The sequence below is a fragment of the Aquarana catesbeiana genome, linkage group LG06 (genome assembly GCF_042186555.1).
Source record: "Aquarana catesbeiana isolate 2022-GZ linkage group LG06, ASM4218655v1, whole genome shotgun sequence".
In the NCBI taxonomy this organism is placed as follows: Eukaryota; Metazoa; Chordata; class Amphibia; order Anura; family Ranidae; genus Aquarana; species Aquarana catesbeiana.
Genome location: NC_133329.1, coordinates 387,709,740 through 387,728,518, shown reverse-complemented (window position 1 = coordinate 387,728,518; position 18,779 = coordinate 387,709,740). Strand labels below are relative to the sequence as shown.

The window sequence follows — 18,779 nt, the reverse complement described above, 5'->3', positions numbered from 1 at the left end:
CCAACCATGTTGTAGGACAGTGACCCAACCAAAGCTAGCAAGCTTATTTGAAAGTTTCCTTTTGCTTGAACTCATTAATAATGTTTTTTAAAGTCCCAGCGCCCTTCTAATATGCCTTTCTAAAGGCCATGTCACAGATGCCTTCCTATACAGAGTTAGTCTATTTACCCATACAGCATTGCTGGCATGGCTGTCATAGCTCAGTAAGCCTATAGATGATATCTGGGACCAGGGGTGAAGACTATAGGATATTTTTATTACTGAACAGTTCCATGTACTGACAAGACAGCCGGGCCAAGAAAGATAACTCAATATAGGTTCAGTAGAGATACTGAGACTTCAGAGGACAAAAAGGGTCAATAATACAAGATAACAATGCTGGGCATGGGAGACATAAGGTTCTAGCAGGTGTGTGGTTAAAGAAAAACCAATTGACACTGCATCCTATCAATCATCCAGACATTTGTTAACACTGTGTGAACGTGTAAAGACACAGTGCTGTACTTCAATAGGAAGAACTTCTCACAAGATAAATTAATGTCAATGCACAGGAATGTTCCCAGCAATTAGTAGGTATTTGACGTTGGATATTTTAGATCATGAACATATGTCATAGCAGTAAGATTATGCACCCTGAACAAAATGGAAATTCAATTAAGTGCAATTTTGTTTAATGTTTTAGTGCTATAAAATGAAGAAGTGGAAGGGTACAGCCAATTATGCATGGCTTCTCCTGTTTGCAGCGATGAGGTTCTCTGTATGAATCCCGGTCAGGATATTCTCCGCATGAATTTTTTATGTTTCCTCTCGTATTTGTGTGGGTTTCCACAAAGACAGGTTGGCAAGTTAATTATTCCTGTCCAAATTGGATCATTGTGTGTGGGTTAGAGACCTATTTCACACTGCCGCGACTTGAGTCACGAGATTTTGCCAAGATTTAAGGGAATGCCTGTGTAAACTTGAGGTCTATGGACCTCATCTTGCATCAAAGTCAGACCAAAGTAGTACAGGGACTACTTTGAAGTCGCACAGATATGAAATGTACTCATTGGAAATCATGGGGTACAACTGTGAAAGGGGCCTTAAGGGTACATACTGATGTAACTGTACAGTATACAAAGCACTACATACATTGCTGGTGCTAAAAAAAATAAAATAAAAAAAATGCCTGTATTAAATGAATCAATTAATAAATAGAACAGAGGTCTGCATTTGTAACCTCTCAGTTTTAAATTATATGGCAGAGTTGACACTATTGAGTTGATTTACTAAAACTGGAGAGTACAAATTCTGGTGCAGCTGTGCAGGGTAGCCAGCCAGCTTCTAACCTCAGCGTGTTCAATTAAGGCCCGGTTCACACTGGTGCGACATGTGCTCTGACTTTGACAGCACAAGTCGCATGACAAGTCACGACCCTTTAAGTGCAATGGAACCGTTCTAATACGAGCGACTTAAATCACTCAAACTTAAAAAAAGGTTTCTGCACTACTTATGGTGCGACTCTGGCATGCCTTGCATTGACTTCTGTTAAAGAAGTCATATGAAAGTTGTGCCGTAGTCAGGCTGGGATGTCGGCTTTAACATCGCATGGAAGTGTGAACTGGGCCCAGAGGATAAGTTCACCTTTGGGGACATGTTAGTATGTTCCACCCACTTTGTAGCTCACTGCTACAGCCGCTGCCTGCTCTGCTACCTGTAGTGGACAGCAAGTGGGGGATCTTCTCCCCCCTGCTTGCTGTCACAATTTTTTTTTTCCTTTTAAAGAGTTCTGTGAATAGAAAACTACAAGTCCCAACAGCCTTTTTGGCTGTCTGCTTGTAGTTTCAATAGACCACCATGGCTGTTGAGCACACTGGTAGTTCATTCTCTCTTCCAGTCAGTGTGCATCTGTCTGTGTCTGTCTAAGAGGTACAAGCAGACAGATACAGAGACAAGTCTGCAGGGGTCCTGCATGGCACCTGTGCTTTGCTGATTGCAAATGCAATGCAATACAGGCTTCAAGTAAAAAAAAAATAAAATAAAATAAATGCACTATTTTTTATCTGCAAAAAGGTGTGCGTTTATTCATCTTTTAAAAGGTGAATGTATCCTTACAGCTTTTGACAAAAAATTGGTTTCTATGCAGAGCAGCAAAGCTAAAAACAGCTCAGGCAGGCTGAGGAGGCAGCCTACAGAAATGGGGACAGAACCCTGTACAACTAGACTAGAAATGTGCTAACAAAAGAGCTCAAAGGAGCAAAGAGGAGCTGTCCTGACAAACTAATTTTTGCCAATAACCCAGCATCAGTTTCAAGAGGCCAACAAAGCCTCTTCCCTCGCACATCTTCAACCATTCCCCTTGGCAAAGCAGGGGACACCCCTTCGTAGTTCTCAGACATTGCGGAAGGGAGGTGAGGTTTTCGTAAATCATAATCTTGCCACAGGGTTCCATTTAAAGTAATTGAACCAATTTAATGAAATTTGGACCAAAGCTGAATGGGGATAGGAGACTAAATTGGTAAAGAACCCCCTTATACTGATTTTAGAACAGCTTGGGATGAATCCAGTCTGATCATTACTCACCAGATGAGAGATCACCCCGTCCAAAAGCCAGGACTTTAGCAAGGATTTTTTTTTTTTTTTTTTTTTAACCTTGATTGAAGAGATGGGGCAGTAGGACCGGCACATGGTGGGTCCTTATGGGGTTTCCCATCACATGCATAGGAGGTAATACTCCTGCCTATAGGGCCACTTCAAAACACATTAAATACAAGCAACAGCTGAAACATGCTATACCACTGAGATGGAACACTGTACAGTAGATTTATATAGAGCAGTGGTTCTCAACTCCTGTCCTCAGGACCCACTAACAGGCTAGGTTTGCAAGATAACTGAAATAAATCACAGGTGATCTCATTTGCTGCTCAGTGATTGCAGTATTCTTAGTCTGCATCTCCCCAAGGTAATACTTAAAATCTGGCCTGTTAGTGGGTCCTGAGGACAGGAGTTGAGAACCACTGATATAGAGAGTAGGTGGAGGTAAAAGCAACCAAAATCTCAGTTGGGCTCAAAAGCGTGGCCCAAGTGGTCCAAAACCAGGGGAAAAGAAATAGGGGCATCTTCGGGCCAAGCTAAGTAGTCCAGTAACTTACTTGCCCTATTTTCAAACGCAAACGTTTTGTGGGAAGTATATAGTTGTTTCTTTCTTGGTGTGTTGAGTAAAAGCAATGTTTTACACATTTCTTGTAGCTGCCCAAAGCATATAGGTATACTAATGCCGTGTACACACGACCGGACTTTGACAGCAAAGGACCAACGGAACGAATCCGCCAGACAATTCGATCGTGTGTGGGCTTCATCGGACCTTTAAAAAAAAAAAAAAAAAGACGGACTTTAGAAATAGAACAGGTTTCAAATCTTTCCAACGGACTCGAGTCCGGTCGAAAAATCCGTTCGTCGGTATGCTAGTCCAACAGACAAACAACGACGCTAGGGCAGCTACGGGCTATGAACTTCCGTATTCTAATCCGGTCGTACGTCATCACGTTCGAATCAGTCGGACTTTGGTGTGATTGTGTGTAGGCAAGTCCGTTTCGTTGGAACTCCGTGGAAAAGTCCTTCGGAGTTCAGTATGTCGAAATTCTGGTCGTGTGTACACGGCATTAGATGGACAAGAGGCATACTCCTGCTCTGCCAACAGCATCTCTTGTTCTGTGGGTGCTGCAAGTGCTTTCATATTTTTCCTAAGGATTCCAGTTTTGACATAAAGGAGCCATGTGCAGTAGCCCTACATGCCTCCCAAACATTAATGGAGGTGATGTGGTCTCTGCATCTCCAATGATCAGAGATCTTTTTGGCGTGTTCTCCATTCATCGCCAAATCACAGAGCCAATATGAATTTGGTGCCTGAGATGGAAGGAGTTGCAACTTAATAGACAGGGGAGCAGGGTTTGAAAAGGCCTCTGGGCAGGTCAGTAATACTTGACACCAGAGGCAGAAAGGACAAGGTAGTAAAGGCCATATCTATTTTGGACACGCAGTTATGAGAATGTGACATGAAAAACTGCTGCCATTCAGATGCTTCCCCCCCCCACACATTCACCAACTCATACCTATGTATCCAATTTGTAAATCCACCCTGAGGCCTACTTGAACCACCCAAGTGGTCCATTGCTGTGTCGGGAACAGCATTAAAAGTTCCCCACAAATAGAAAAGGTCCACCTGCCAAATGCAAAGGGTTGTTCTATTTAGGAAGTCCATAACAAGAGGAGGAGGGCATATATATTGACCAGAGCCTCAATGTTCCTACTTAGCAACAATTGGATTTGTAATGAAGGATGGTTTGCCTTCCATAATCAGACAAAGTTTAGCTGGGATCATCTAGGGGAAGCCCCTGGGAGGTGGCTGTCTGGGAGAAGTATGATGGGCGCTTTCAATCACAAATACAGAAGATACATTTAGATTAGGCAAGTGTCATGCAGTCATTTCACAAGAGAAACCCACGCAATGTAGATTGTGACAAGACCTATTTTTCAAGGTTGTCCAATGTAAACGAAATGTCAGATAACTCTTTAGTGGAGTCCCCAGAGGAGGCAGTCAGAGGAGATCAAGTATCTTTCAGTGTACCAATTCGCTCTTCTACAGCCACTGTACATTCTCTTAAAAGGTTAAAGCCTTGTTTAAGAAGGTATGGTCCCCATCTGTGTTGTCAGAGGTGCCAAACCTTTTAAAGAGCGAGTGCCACTTTAGCGACTTGGTAACTGGTCGCAGGCCACAATGAGTGGAGCAGGTAGATGACAGGTCCATGTCCACTCTGCATATGCAGGGCAGACACAGTCCATGCTATTTTATGGGCCCTATGATCTGATCTGCCCAGACGGAAGGGGACGGATCTCCTTCTGTTCTTTTTTTAGTGGATCGGATTGGAGGGAAAACGGGTGTAAACGGACACAAGGTTACACCTGCCGCTCTATACAAGTGAATGGTGGGCCCGAATGGGTCCGCCTGTCTGTTTTTCAGGCATGTGAAAGGGGCTTAAGGCAGCTTTCACACAGATGCACTGTGGTGTACACACACCGTGGCTGCAGCGCAGTGCGCCTGTGGCTTTTCTGCGCTTTGCCATCGACTTCATTGGTTCAGTGCAGGTAAACCGCAGGTGCACTTCCGTTTGAACCAGTTTGAAAGCAGCCTAGTAACCACTGCAGAAGAGATGTGCTCAGCTCATATATACCATGTGATTTTCGAATATAAAAACTGACCTTTAATAATCTTTTATTCAGGAATGTCCCTTGCTACAGGTATCGCTGGCTGTCGCTGTCCCAGTGCAATGGGTATCACTCAGCCTGTGGTAGGAGCTGGCGATATACAGGGAACATCACCTTATGCCTCCCCAGGCTTGCTTCCTCTGACGCCGGCTCCATTCAGAACACGGATGCTCTGGGATAGTGGGTTGGGATTCTGCTCTGGGCTTGCCGACCCACAATCCCAGAGCAGGAGGTCACGGGCCAGTGGTTGGGCACCTCTGCTTTAGAGAATCTGTGTCCATTATCTGGATAAGTGTAGGCTCTGACTGTATTTGCCTCGCTTACCTCTATCTGGTGCTAATGTTCAGTGGAGTCCACAAGCTGTTCAGGGTGTACAGGAGAGAGTTCTCCAACTATGAATCTGCAGACAAGAAAGTGCCTTGGGTCCCTTGCAACTCTGGCTGGAATACAGCTGCCCGTGGGCTGTCACCACCTTGCCGCACATTTACAGCCAAGGACTACTTCACCCGGCCAATTTTGAGATGCACCTAAATTTCGGCGCCCGAAAATGATGTTATCTGCATTTTGGCACTAGAGAAAAAGGTGCCGATAATGGTGCTGAGAGCGCACGCAATTTTGCTGCTATTTTACTGTGCTTATGGTGTTTTTCATAGGTCATGTGACTCAAAAACGCCATAAAAAAAAAAAAAAAAGTAACACGGATGCATTATTGATGATGATGATGCATTCCTGCTGCATTTTTTGTTGTTTTTTTTTTTTTTTTTTTAAATGCAGCATGAAAGATTTAACACCACAACAGAAGCACAACGGACCAGTGTGAAGCCATACATAGAATTTAAAAGGATGCATTTTTCTTGCGCTAAAGGTGCCGATCATGGCTGACATTCATATTCATGATATTAAAAGTTGAATAGAATACAGTTCTGTATAAAAAAAAAAAAAATGATATATGTGTGCGTTTTTTTTTTAAACTGTCATTTTTTGGTTTTGGCCAAGTGCATCCTGAATTGTCAGCCCCAAAATTTCCATTCGGTGCACCTCTAATTTTTTACCATGGCACCACCTCTTGAGGTAGTCCATGGTCAGAGGGTGCTGTGCAGCTGAAAAACAGTGAGCTAACACTGCAGGATGGGCTGAAGAATGTAGTGGAGTCAGCAGGGCTATGGACCTGGAATCTTGTGGTATGCCATCAGGCCACTCCCCCTTCTTTATAATGTCACTTTCACTAGAAAGGGCTTCTACGCTCTCATAAAAATGAATTACAGAAAAGCCTGTCAATGTTTGGGGCTTCCTGTGTGCAGCTCAACATTACCTGGGTGAGATGTTCACTTCTAGGACCCAAGGCTTCAGATTCTCATCTAGCATAATGTCAAAGCCAAAGAGCTCATGACAGCTGCGTGGGTTCTGGGCATACATCTTCACCAGGCTGTTCACATACGGCTCAGACCTAAGATAAAAGAAAACATTTTTTTTTATACATATTATCAATCAGTAAATAGAACACCATTGTAAAATTTCCCCCTGGAGTTATGTTATAGAATTAGATAAACTATTATTTTATTTTTTTAAATGACACTTTTTTGTTATTTAGGACCCAACTAAAAACTTTTAAAATTACCTTAAATGTGCATCCAAACAGAAAAGTTAGTTGAAAGTTTGAGGTTTATTTAAATTTTTTTTTCCTTTTAAAAAAAAAAAAAAAAAAAAAAAACACAAGGAGTACAGTAAAACATCCTGTCCCCTACCAGTATGGTGCAGAGGAGAACCGTGGCTGGTTTTTAACAAAGAACTAAGATTTTCTGCAGCTTTTGTTTTAATGCACAAAGTTTATTCAGCTGATTTAAAAGAGAACCATGTTTTTTTTTTTCATTTAATAATCATACTTACCCTAGGTGGCTGCAGCATCTCTCCAATGCTGCATCTGTCCCCCGGCGCCTCTAAGACCGAGAACCGAGCGATCTAACACCAATGTTCGCTCGGTTCTCAAAGCTCAGTCACCGCTCTCTGCTCAGTGTCAGTCAGCAGCGCTCTGACCAACCCCCCCCTCACTGGAGCCATGGAGGGGGAGGGGAGCAGCCAGCTCAGGCTCTTAGTGGCTCACTGAGAGGCTGAGTCAGGTGCCGGTCCAGGCATGTGGGCAGATCCCGACTCCATTGTCGCGATCTTGCCCGGGCCTGGACCGCCTCTGTGACATCAGCCGACAGCCAACACGAGGTTTGGCTGTACTTCTCCTTTAAGACACAAAGCATTTGTGTCTTAAAGGCTCCTTTAAGACACAAAGCATGAAAGCATTTCAATCAAGAAGGGCAGCACTCCATTCACACCAATGCATTAGAATGCAAGTGCTGCACAGCAGGGCAGCATATGACTAAAAACCCATATTACTTTATAAACAAGACACCTAAAGTGCATCCAGAAAGTATTCACAGCGCTTCAATTTTTTTACATTTTGTTATGTTATAGCCTTATTCCAAAATGGATTAAATACATTATTTTCCTCAAAATTCTACAAACAATACCCCATAATGACAACGTGAGAGAAGTTTGTTTGAAATCTTTGCAAATTTATTTTAAAAAATCCCATGTACTTAAGCATTCACAGCCTTTGTCATGACACTCAAAATTGAGCTCAGGTGCATCCTGTTTCCACTCATCATCCTTGAGATGTTTCCACAACTTGATTGGTGTCCACTCGTGGTAAATTCAGTTGATTGAACATGATTTGGAAAGGCACACACCTGTCTATATAAGGTCCCACAGTTAACAGGGCATGTCAGAGCACAAACCAATCTATGAAGTCCAAGGAATTGTCTGTAGACCTCAGACAGGATTGTATCGAGGCACAAATCTGTGGAAGGGTACAGAAAAATGTCTGCAGCATTTAGCACAGTGGCCTCCATCATCCGTAAATAGAAGAAGTTTGGACCCACCACGACTCTTCCTAGAGGGACCGCCCGGCCTAACTGATCGGGGGAGAGGGCCTTAGTCAGGGAGGTGACCAAGAACCAGTTGGTCACTCTGACAGAGCTCCAGCATTTTTGTGGAGAGAGGAGAACCTTCCAGAAGAACCACCATCTCTGGAGCACTCCACCAATCAGGCATGTATGGTATAGTGGCCAGACGGAAGCCACTTCTCAGTAAGAAGGAACATGACAGCCCGCCTCGAGTTTGCCAAAAGGCACCTGAAGGACTCTCAGACCATGAGAAACAAACTTCTCTGGTCTGATGAAACAAAAGATTAAGGAAGAAACCAGGCAACACTCATCACCTGGCCAACACCATCCCTACAGTGAAGCATGGTGGTGGCAGCATCATGCTGTGGGGATGTTTTTCAGCAGCAGGAACTGGGAGGCTAGTCAGGATCGACGGAAAGATAAATGCAGCCAATGTACAGAGACATCCTTGATGAAAACCTACTCCAGAGCGCTCTGGACCTCAGACTGGGGCGAAGGTTCATCTTCCAACAGAACAACGACACAGCCAAGATAAAAGGAGTGGCTACAGGATAACTCTGAATATCCTTGAGTGGCCCAGCCAGAGAACAGACTTGAACCCAATTGAACATCTCTGGAGAGATCTGAAATTGGCTGTGCACCGACGCTCCTCATTCAATCTGATGGAGCTTGAGAGGTCCTGCAAAAAAAGAATGGGAGACACTGCCCAAAAATAGGTGTGTCAAGCTTGAAGCATCATGCTCAGAAAGACTTGAGGCTGTAATTGGTGGTAAAGGTGCTTCAACAAAGTATTGAGCAAAGGCTGTGAATACTTATATACTTATGTAGAGTACATAGCTTTTTTTCATTTTAATAAATTTGCAAAGATTTCAAACAAACTTCTTTCACGTTGTCATTATGGGGTATTGTTTGTAGAATTTTGAGGAAAATAATTAATTTAATCCATTTGGGAAAAAGGTTGTAATATAACAAAATGTGGAAAAAGTGAAGCGCTGTGAATACTTTCCTGGATGCACTGTATATTGATGTGGAGAACAAATGAGGAGAGTCCCAAGAGAACATCGTAGGGAGCCCCCCCCAAGTTTGTTCAATTAAACCAACCTCTGTCATCCTTTTACCATACAAGAACCCTTGAAATAGTTCAGGTCTATGGGAACAACTGCTTAAAAACTGTTTACTGAAGGTTAGTGGGAAAAATGCCCTTCACATTGGTGGTAATTAGGAAGCAATCCCCTTCTAGTGATGGTCAGATTTTCACCTTCACAGGTAAATAAAAGGATTACTCAGCCAATTAGCGCTGGCTCTGGAACTATGAAGGCACAATTAAAATAGGAGGTTAAACAGCCACAGTTCAAGGTACCCCTTGGACAGTGATGGCGAACCTTGGCACCCCAGATGTTTTGGACCTACCTTTCCCATGATGCTCATGCACTTTGCAGTGTAGTTGAGCATCATGGGAAATGTAGTTCCAAAACATCTGGGGTGCCAAGGTTTGCCATTACTGCCCTAGGATTACACAGAACCCTGAATGAGAGCAGCAGGATATCAAGAATAAATTTCTACTGAATTGGCACCAACTTTGCACACACAAAAAAATAGTAGTCAGGGGTGCTCAACCTGTGGCCCGTGGAGCACTCCGATGTGGCCCGTAACCTCAAACCAGGGAAGCGCATGCCCAGGGTCGGCAACCCATTGATCGCGATCTGGGCTTGCCGACCTGCCAAGAGTGAACTACTATTAGGCCGTTTTCACACTGACACACAGGTGCAGCGTAGTGCACCTGCGGCTTTCCTATGGCTTAGCTGCACTGAGCCAGACTATTACATCTTGTGGGTTTGGTGAGCTTTCAGAAAGTGCACTATACCCACAAGATATAATAAAAAGGCCTATGGCAAAGCATGGCTTAATCGCAGAAAAACCACAGGTACAATGCGTTGCATCCGTGGCACAGGTAAACCGTGCAACGCATCAGTGTGAAAAAAGCCTTACAGGGAGCTCAGGACAAAAAGGTGCTTAATTACATTTGTGCTTTGGGGGGGGGGGAGGTAAAACCTCATAGCTGAGGCGTGTTTTTACCGCACTCTCCCGCCAGCCCCACCCTCTGGTGTAGTGCCAGGGGTCGCAATGGTGACCCGCCCCTTACTCCAGGCGGCCTGTACAGCCTCCCTGTCACAATCTGTTTTCCACTTGGACAGGAGGGGCAGAATATAGAGGAATGGATCCTCTCCATTTTCCTTCTACAAACGCAGAAAGCTGGCTTTTCCTCCCTTAAATCCTGCCGGCATTCAGCGGCTGCAGGAGGAAAATATTCATTATGCTATTGAAAATAAAAAACTCGAAATTCGGAACCATTTCATTGTGGCCTGCGACCGGTTACCAAATCACTAAGTGACTCTCCCTCTTCAAAAGATTGAGCGCCCTTATAGTAAGAGAAGTTGGCCCAAGAACTCCAAACTCACGCAATTATTGTCTTTATCACCATTTCTTTGATCTTCTCCCAGATTTTCTCACTGCAGAATCCCTTCTGGTTGAGGTAGGTCCACAATGCCTTGAGTGCCCTGCACAAAGAAAGGGGTTTTTATATCTGCTTTATCATAGTTCGATAATACTGGAAAAAAAAAAAAAAAAAAACGCAACAAAAGCGAGCTGCATTTGAGTTAATCCAAAATTAATACAACCACCAATCCTATTCCAGCTCCCATACTCCTTCTGCAGGTTAGAAAATAAGCAAAACAATCATACACTTCTATGGCTGACACCAGTGTCTGAGACCGTGTTCTTTGGAACCCCAGGGCTTCTCTAGGAGGTGTCTAGGGGGCTCCTGGTGCACTGAGCAATTTCCACCTCTCAGAAAATTGACCACTGACACCAGTTACCTTTTTAAGGAGGGCAAAATTCTAATTGATCGCCAAAGTGTGGAGCATTTTTCCCCACTGACCACTAGTGTAATGGGGCTCTTCTTCCAATGACCACCAACGTAAGGCAGCCTTTCTCCAATGACCACCAATGAAAAAGGGGTGTTTTTCCACCGACCAAAAATGTAAGTGGATCTGACTCTCCGACAACCACTGCAAGAAGGTGGTCCTCCCACTGACCACCAATGGAAGGGTACACTTCTCCCACTGACCAATGGGATGGTCCAATTTCCACTCGCCACCACTGTAAAGGGACACTTTTCCACTGACCAGCAATGTAAGCGGGCATCGCTTCTCCCAGGCTTCCCCTGCTCAGTGGCGGCTTCCCCTGCTCTCCAAGGGCATCTTGGTGGCTTCCGTTTCCTCCCTCCTCCTTGGCGGCCTATTGGGACTCCTCTTTTTGGCCAGTCAGAAGACAGGTGTCAGACGCTGTTGTAACACCTGGGTGGGCTCGAAGCGTAATGCTCTGCGCCAAGAGCCCACTCTATTTTGAAGCCTCCGGCTCTAATCAGGTGCACAAAAAAAAAAAAAAAAAAAAAAAAAAAAAAAAAAAAAAAAAAAAAAAAAAAGCAAAAAAACAAAAAACAAAAACAACAAAAAAAAACACCCTCCGCCGCTGTAATTCATGCGCCCGGCGTCCTGAAAGGAGCCGGATACATGAATAGGGGGTGGCGGGCGTGGATAGAGGCGGGGGCACTCGGGCGTCCCTAATGGATGGGCCGCCACTGGTGAGGGACACTACAGTTTTCATCGGCGATTTTTAGGGTTAATTATAATCCATAATTGAATCAGTTACTGAAATAATTTTTTGTATGAAACAGCCCTAGGTGTCAAATACAGGAAGCATGCCAAATTTCTTAAGTCTTTTATATATCCTTATACATACAGCTTACCGTTCATGGTAAAGTACTGTGAGGTGTAGATATAATTATTAGCAGGGAGTCCCCGGGACATTAGGGTTACTTCAAGGGCTGCTATGTGGTAAAAAGGGTGGAAAAAGTTGAACGACCATGTTTTTTTCCTTTGTTTTTTTTATGAATTAAATAAAAATATTTAATAACGGATATATCAGCATGGCTGTTGCACCACTTCCTTAAACTAAGGTTCTCTCTAACAAAGCGCAGAGTTCGTGCATTGTACTTAGAGAGTGTTCCTTATTAGTGAAACAAAAACAGATCTCATAAAAACGGATAAAGAAAATTAGTTGCCATCATTCCTGTACCCCCAAGGCAAGGTGGACAAGCGAGGGGTGGGTGGAGAATCTTTGTTAATTTGAGATGCCATTTTACATGCTCTAATATGTTGTGGTTTCTACTACAAATCACATCATGCCATTTGACTTTGGAGGAGGAGCCATTTGACTTTGAAACGCATCGGATACCTATATGTGATCTCTGCATTTATAACAAAAAAATAAGCATATACAGTGGGGACAAAAGTATTCAGACCCCCTTAAACTTTTCACTCTGTTATATTGCAGCCATTTACTAAAATCATTTAAGTTCATTTTTTCCTCATTAATGTACACACAGCACCCCATATTGACAAAACACACAGAATTGTTGACATTTTTGCAGATATATTAAAAAAGCAAAAAACAAATATCACATGGTCCTAAGTATTCAGACCCTTTGCTGTGACACTCATATATTTAACTCAGGTGCTGTCCATTTCTTCTGATTATCCTTGAGATGGTTCTACACCTTCACTGGAGTCCAGCTATGTTCGATTATACTGATTGAACTTGATTAGGAAAGCCTCACACCTGTCTATATAAGACCTTACAGCTCACAGTGCATGTCAGAGCAAATGAGAATCATGAGGTCAAAAAGGAACTGCCTGAAGAGCTCAGAGACAGAATTGTGGCAAGGCACAGATCTGGCCAAGGTTACAAAAAAATTTCTGCTGCACTTAAGGTCCCTAAGAGCACAGTGGCCTCCATAATCCTTAAATGGAAGACGTTTGGGACGACCAGAACCCTTCCTAGAACTGGCCGTCCGGCCAAACTGAGCTATCGGGGGAGAAGAGCCTTGGTGAGAGAGGTAAAGAAGAACCCAAAGATCACTGTGGCTGAGCTCCAGAGATGCAGTCAGGAGAAAGTTGTAGAACGTCAACCATCACTGTAGCCCTCCACCAGTCGGGGCTTTATGGCAGAGTGGCCCAACGGAAGGCTCAGTGCAAGACACATAAAAGCCTGCATGGAGTTTACTAAAAAACACCTGAAGGACTCCAAGATGAAAAATAAGATTCTCTGGTCTGATGAGACCAAGATAGAACTTTTTGGCCTTAATTCTGAGCGGTATGTATGGAGAAAATCAGGCACTACTCATCACCTGTCCAATACAGTCCCAACAGTGAAGCATGGTGGTGGCAGCATCACTGGTTGCAATTGAGGGAAAGATGAATGCAGCCAAGTGCAGGGATATCCTGGACGAAAACCTTCTCCGGAGTGCTCAGGACCTCAGACTGGGCCGAAGGTTTACCTTCCAACAAGACAATGACCCTAAGCACACAGCTAAAATAATGGAGTGGCTTCACAACAACTCCGTGACTGTTCTTGAATGGCCCAGCCAGAGCCCTGACTTAAACCCAATTGAGCATCTCTGGAGAGGCCTAAAAATGGCCGTCCACCAACATTTACATCCAACCTGACAGAACTGGAGAGGATCTGCAAGGAGGAATGGCAGAAGATCCCCAAATCCAGGTGTGAAAAACTTGTTACATCTTTCCCAAAAAGACTCATGGCTAGGGGTGCAACAGATCGTCACCGATCCGTGATCTGAACGGTTCAACCTGTTCGGATCGGCACACATGTAAGGGGGTCTGTATACTTTCCGTCCCTACTGTACATACTGTATTTTGTGATTTTGTATCTACTTTATGTGAACTTTTATGTTACTTGTACATCACATTTTATGGAATTAAAATAAAAACGTATAAACTACTTTTTTTGAGTGTTTAAAGTCCCACTCAATGGGGGAATTTAACCCCTGATAGTATCAATCTTCGGTAGGTCTCTACCCTGTCAACATTTTGTGATTTATGCAGATAGCAGAGGAAGGAGGCAGCAGACAGAAATTACAATTAGTGCTCTGGTTTGAGACAAGTACACAATAAATAGGGACATGCTTTGTTCATATTTTATTTCTGAGGTTTACATTCACTTTAAGACATTGTCATTTCACCCATTCAGGGCAGCGAAACATATCTGCCCAAATATCCCCAGGCATTTTTCCTAAGCTGGGCATACATTAGTACAGGGCTCAAAATTTCAAGTCCTGAGCTACTATCTAGGCCTTAAGGAGTTACTTGTCAGCAGTTGCCCCACCCAATCCCTACCCTGCCCCTAATTCCACCCTCGTAAATTATCTCATGAAATGACACGGTTAAACGTTTTATGCAGAAGTTACAAAAATAAACAACTTTAACAATATTAACATAAAAGCATATTTAAGTGATCTGTGATAAATAAAATGATAAAATATTATTGGCACTGTACACATTAGTGTCTTGTTAATTAAATATTTTAATGCTATATTAAATATAGCATTCAAAAAAATTAAAACCAATGAATGACATTTTCAATTATTTAGGATAGAAAGACTTACAGCAAAGCACAGAACTGGACAGTTAACTTTTCCTATTAACAAGCTGGTGTTTTGCTGCCAGTTGGTCCGAGCAACCAATCACCAGCTTGGTAATGGGAAAAGTAAACTTTGACAGCTCCCGTCCTCCTCCTCCTCCCTGCCCCCTCTAGTTTTTTTGCCAACTCAGGCTGTATGCCAGGCCCTGCTATAAGAATGACAGGGGGTGAAGGCAGGGAGGAGAATTGGCTCCCATTTAACCCGGCATGCAAGGGGCAACTGCCCCCCTCTCCGATGCGGCCCCACACTTGCCCTCAGCTCATTTCCACTCGCCCAATGCAAGCAGGCGAGTGGATATTTTGAGGGCTGCATTAGTAGATCTGCAAATCACCGCTAGAAATTTGATCACTCGAGAATAAAATTTCCATCCCCGCTGCTTATAATTTTCTTGTCACAGCGGGCAAAAAAACAACGTGGATTTGACCTCACTAATAATTAGACAATCATACAAAAATTCCTAACAGATCATTTTCAACCGAAATTCTACTAGTGTATGGCCAGCTTTTGAAGCGGAGACAGGGGAGAACTCTAAGGAAATGAACATTTGCTCTTAGGTTGGACTGAAAGGCTCCTGAATTCCACTTTCATTTGTTCACCCCCAAAACTCACATGACATAAATGACCCTGGCTCAACATACCATTTATGTCCTTGGCAAGCTGTCTCATCTGTGTTGGCCTTGTAGTCTACATTTTTCTTATTGACGCTGTAGTTAGTTAAGTGCATGAACTTGTTGCTCAGACTTTTTAAGGAAGAGGAATACCTGGGAAGACAGATGGTATAAGGATGACAAATTATACAGAGAACTATGGAGATATGTCTTGGTTAGGTCATGTAATGACCTATAAAAGTTTCATAATAAAAAAATTCTGATAGAAGAATGGCACCAAGTCCCCGACTGGTTGAGTACAGCCTCAGATTCATCCAATTTATGGAAATGGAATATGACTAGCCCCGTGTAGTCGTACAATGTAACATTCACTATAAAAGTAAATATGCCTTTTACAGAAATACTTGGCTGGAAAAGAGAAAAAAAAAGTCTGTATGCAGATATGGAACTCCCTCAATAGCTGCCACTTGATCAGAAATGACAGTATGTAAAAGAAAAGAGACCTACTTGCAGCTGGCAAATCGCACCAAGCCATCGGTAAACAGGTACACTCTCAGGGGGTCATAGGACGTCACGTAAACATAGATCCTCAAGTCAAACTTGCTGCCACTAATGAGGTAGGGTTTGTGCAGGTACCTGACATACAATGAAAGCCGAATATGCAAATCAGTGATTGTCAACATACAAGGTATAGGTGACCTTAAATGTGGCACCCGATAGAGGCACATAATATAGTTATTACATGTAATGTTACATAAAAGACTGTCATAAACTGAAGATTTACTAATATAAGTGGTCAGAGTAAGAGACAGCTAGAGACTAGGCACATGTTCAATGAAACTGCTAGAACAGGGGTCTCCAAATTTTCTAAGCAAAGGGCCAGTTTACCGTCCTTTGGGCTTTTGGGGGAGGGCAGAATGTGGCCAGTGGGAGTAGAAAATATCCCGGCGTCAGTGCTCCACCATTGGTTTTAACTGGAGGATTAGTGTCCTGTTAATCAATGAGTGCAACAATAGTGCCCCATTGATGGTGTCAGTAGGGGGAATGGCGCTCTGTCATTGGGGTCAGTTGGTGGAATAGATAAAAGGCAAGCAAAGGGCAACATCTGGCCCTCGGGCCGCAGTTTGGAGACCACTGTGCTATAAATTACTATTTTTAAAGGCCCATTTGCAAATCAATGCTCCAACTACCAACCACTGGGGCCTGAGGGATGCACTTCAAACACCAAAGGACCACATGTGGTCCTTGTGCCGCAGATTGGGCACCAAGGACGTAAATAATTGAACATGGACATTCATATCAGTACAGACTGCAGATCAGTCTAATGAGCTGCTGTTGCATCATATTATTTCTGTGATCTGCTAGACAAGTACAGAAGAATCTTACTGCTGATTGTAGGCAGCATACATGACGACTCTTAAAGACCAACTCCGGGAACGAAACAAATTTATCCCGGCTGTGCGTCGAAAATGTTAATTGCTCATTTATGTCTAGGGGGGAAAAAAAAGAAATATACTTACCCAAACCTCCCTGCAGGTAGATCAGTCCCCACAGCTTCTGCAATCCCCGCGCTCTAGAATTCTTACATCAGCTAGAACAGAGCTGGGTCCATAGCCCCGCTCCGAACATGAGAATGCTGAGGGACAGTACAACATCGGATCGGTGGGGAGCGAAGGATCAGGCAAGTAAAATGTTTTCTCTGCTAGACAAAATGAGCTTTTAAGGCTTGCAGTGCTAACACAGCCCCACTGCAAGGGGTCATTTTTATTCTGCCCAGAGTTGGGCTTTAAAAGGCTTATTCAATAAGGCAGTGCAGAGAGTACTTATGGCGTGTCAGGTTGCCATGATACAAGTTAGCAGTGTGTTGCCTACCTTTGTACCAGCAGTGGCCTCTTCTTAGGAAGCTGGCTCCACTTGTGTATAACCTGGATCCCCATTCCTCTGGCTGACGCTGGCTGAGAACAAAAGATACATCAAATTGTAATACAGATCTACAGAATGTATGAACAATCCAGTGCTTATTGTCAGCCTAAGAGCTTCTGAAGTCATTAGCATCCAAGGGATTTGCAGGACACCTGTTAGGAGAGACACCTGAAGGGTGCCATTGATGGCCTAATTCTGAAAAAGGCCACCGCTGGGAAAAAAAAAAAAAAAATCGTAATAAATTCTCTCGTTAAGATAGATTGTTTATTTTTAACAAAGATTAATTTTAGTACAGATACATTACATTTGTAACAGACGTATTGATCAATGCTCGTCTGTAGTCAAGTACAAGTAGTGAAACATACTTTGATCATACACGTCATCTACTGCAGGTGGAGCTGTAGATCTGTGTTGTGCTGTAAAACATTATATTCATGAACTTCAAATTTATAAACCGTACACCTTAACATGGCATAGGTGTTCAAGCTGAACGCCGGGATATGCAAATATTATCAAAGCATATTGTTCTTTGAACTTTGGATTGTTGTGCATTTCCTCTGGATCTGTGCAGTAATCCAATTTGAAACTTTACCTATGTGCAAAAGCTTCCTGTAATAAGGACCGCTCACTGCTGCCCTCTCTCCCTGTGTAGGGTGATTGGTCTTCTTCCTGCACCTTCCCAGAGTATTCTGCAGGCAGCCTGTTAGCGGTAAAGCACCGCTAGTTTTAGCAGCGCTTTACCATCGTTTTAGTGGCGCTTTTCGGCTGCTAGATGGACGCTTTTAACCCCAGCAAGCGGCTGAAGAAAGGGTGAAAAGCGTCTGTATTGTGGCACTGCCAAAGCGCTTTGCAGGCACTAAAGCGTCTGAAAAAGCCTCAGTGTGAAAGGGGTCAAAAGCAAACATTACATTGCAGCTTACTAATTTTTAGATACGATTGCTGCATTCGTTTTCTTTTTGTAGGATTTCTTTAGGGAGCAGGGGGGGTCAAGGCCTAGCCCTGCTGTGTGTCCATAAGACACAGGAGTGAGTATGCACGAGTGCCCCCATAGCAAGCGGCTTGCTATGGTGGGCACTGGGCAGGGGACCCGAGAAGAGGAGGATCGGGGCTGCTCTGTGCAAAACCATTACACAGAGCAGGTAAGTATAACGTGTGTTATTTTAAAAAAAAAAATAAGATTTACAATCACCTTAAGGAATAGCAGAAGAGAGGGTGAAATACAAACATCACATCGGTAGAGGAGTTGAGTAAAAATTAGGCAATTTTGCAAAATTTACATCAACTTAAAGCTGAGTTCCACCCAAAAGTGGAACTTCCGCTCATTGTACTCCTCCTCCCCTCCCATACCACATTTGGCAACTTTCGGGGGGAGGGGGGACAACATAACTGTCTTTCACAGGTATGCTTTCCCAACTTCCGGGAGTCTCAGCTGCGGGTATTGACGTCACCAGCCGGGCTCCCTCCTCCACCTGTCACCGGGCCAGGAGGAGG

The 18,779-nt window shown here is 43.6% G+C and overlaps 1 protein-coding gene across 1 annotated transcript in view; it reads right to left on the bottom strand.

Moving 5' to 3' along the window:
• TTLL4 (tubulin tyrosine ligase like 4) overlaps nucleotides 1-18,779 on the bottom strand; it is a gene marked incomplete at its 5' end in the record, with an annotated part of 53,288 nt that overhangs the window by 21,646 nt on the left and 12,863 nt on the right. Inside the window, 5 exon segments of the mRNA XM_073634305.1 lie at nucleotides 6,557-6,691; nucleotides 10,658-10,756; nucleotides 15,396-15,518; nucleotides 15,873-16,001; nucleotides 17,238-17,320. Coding sequence (XP_073490406.1) covers nucleotides 6,557-6,691; nucleotides 10,658-10,756; nucleotides 15,396-15,518; nucleotides 15,873-16,001; nucleotides 17,238-17,320 — 569 coding nt within the window.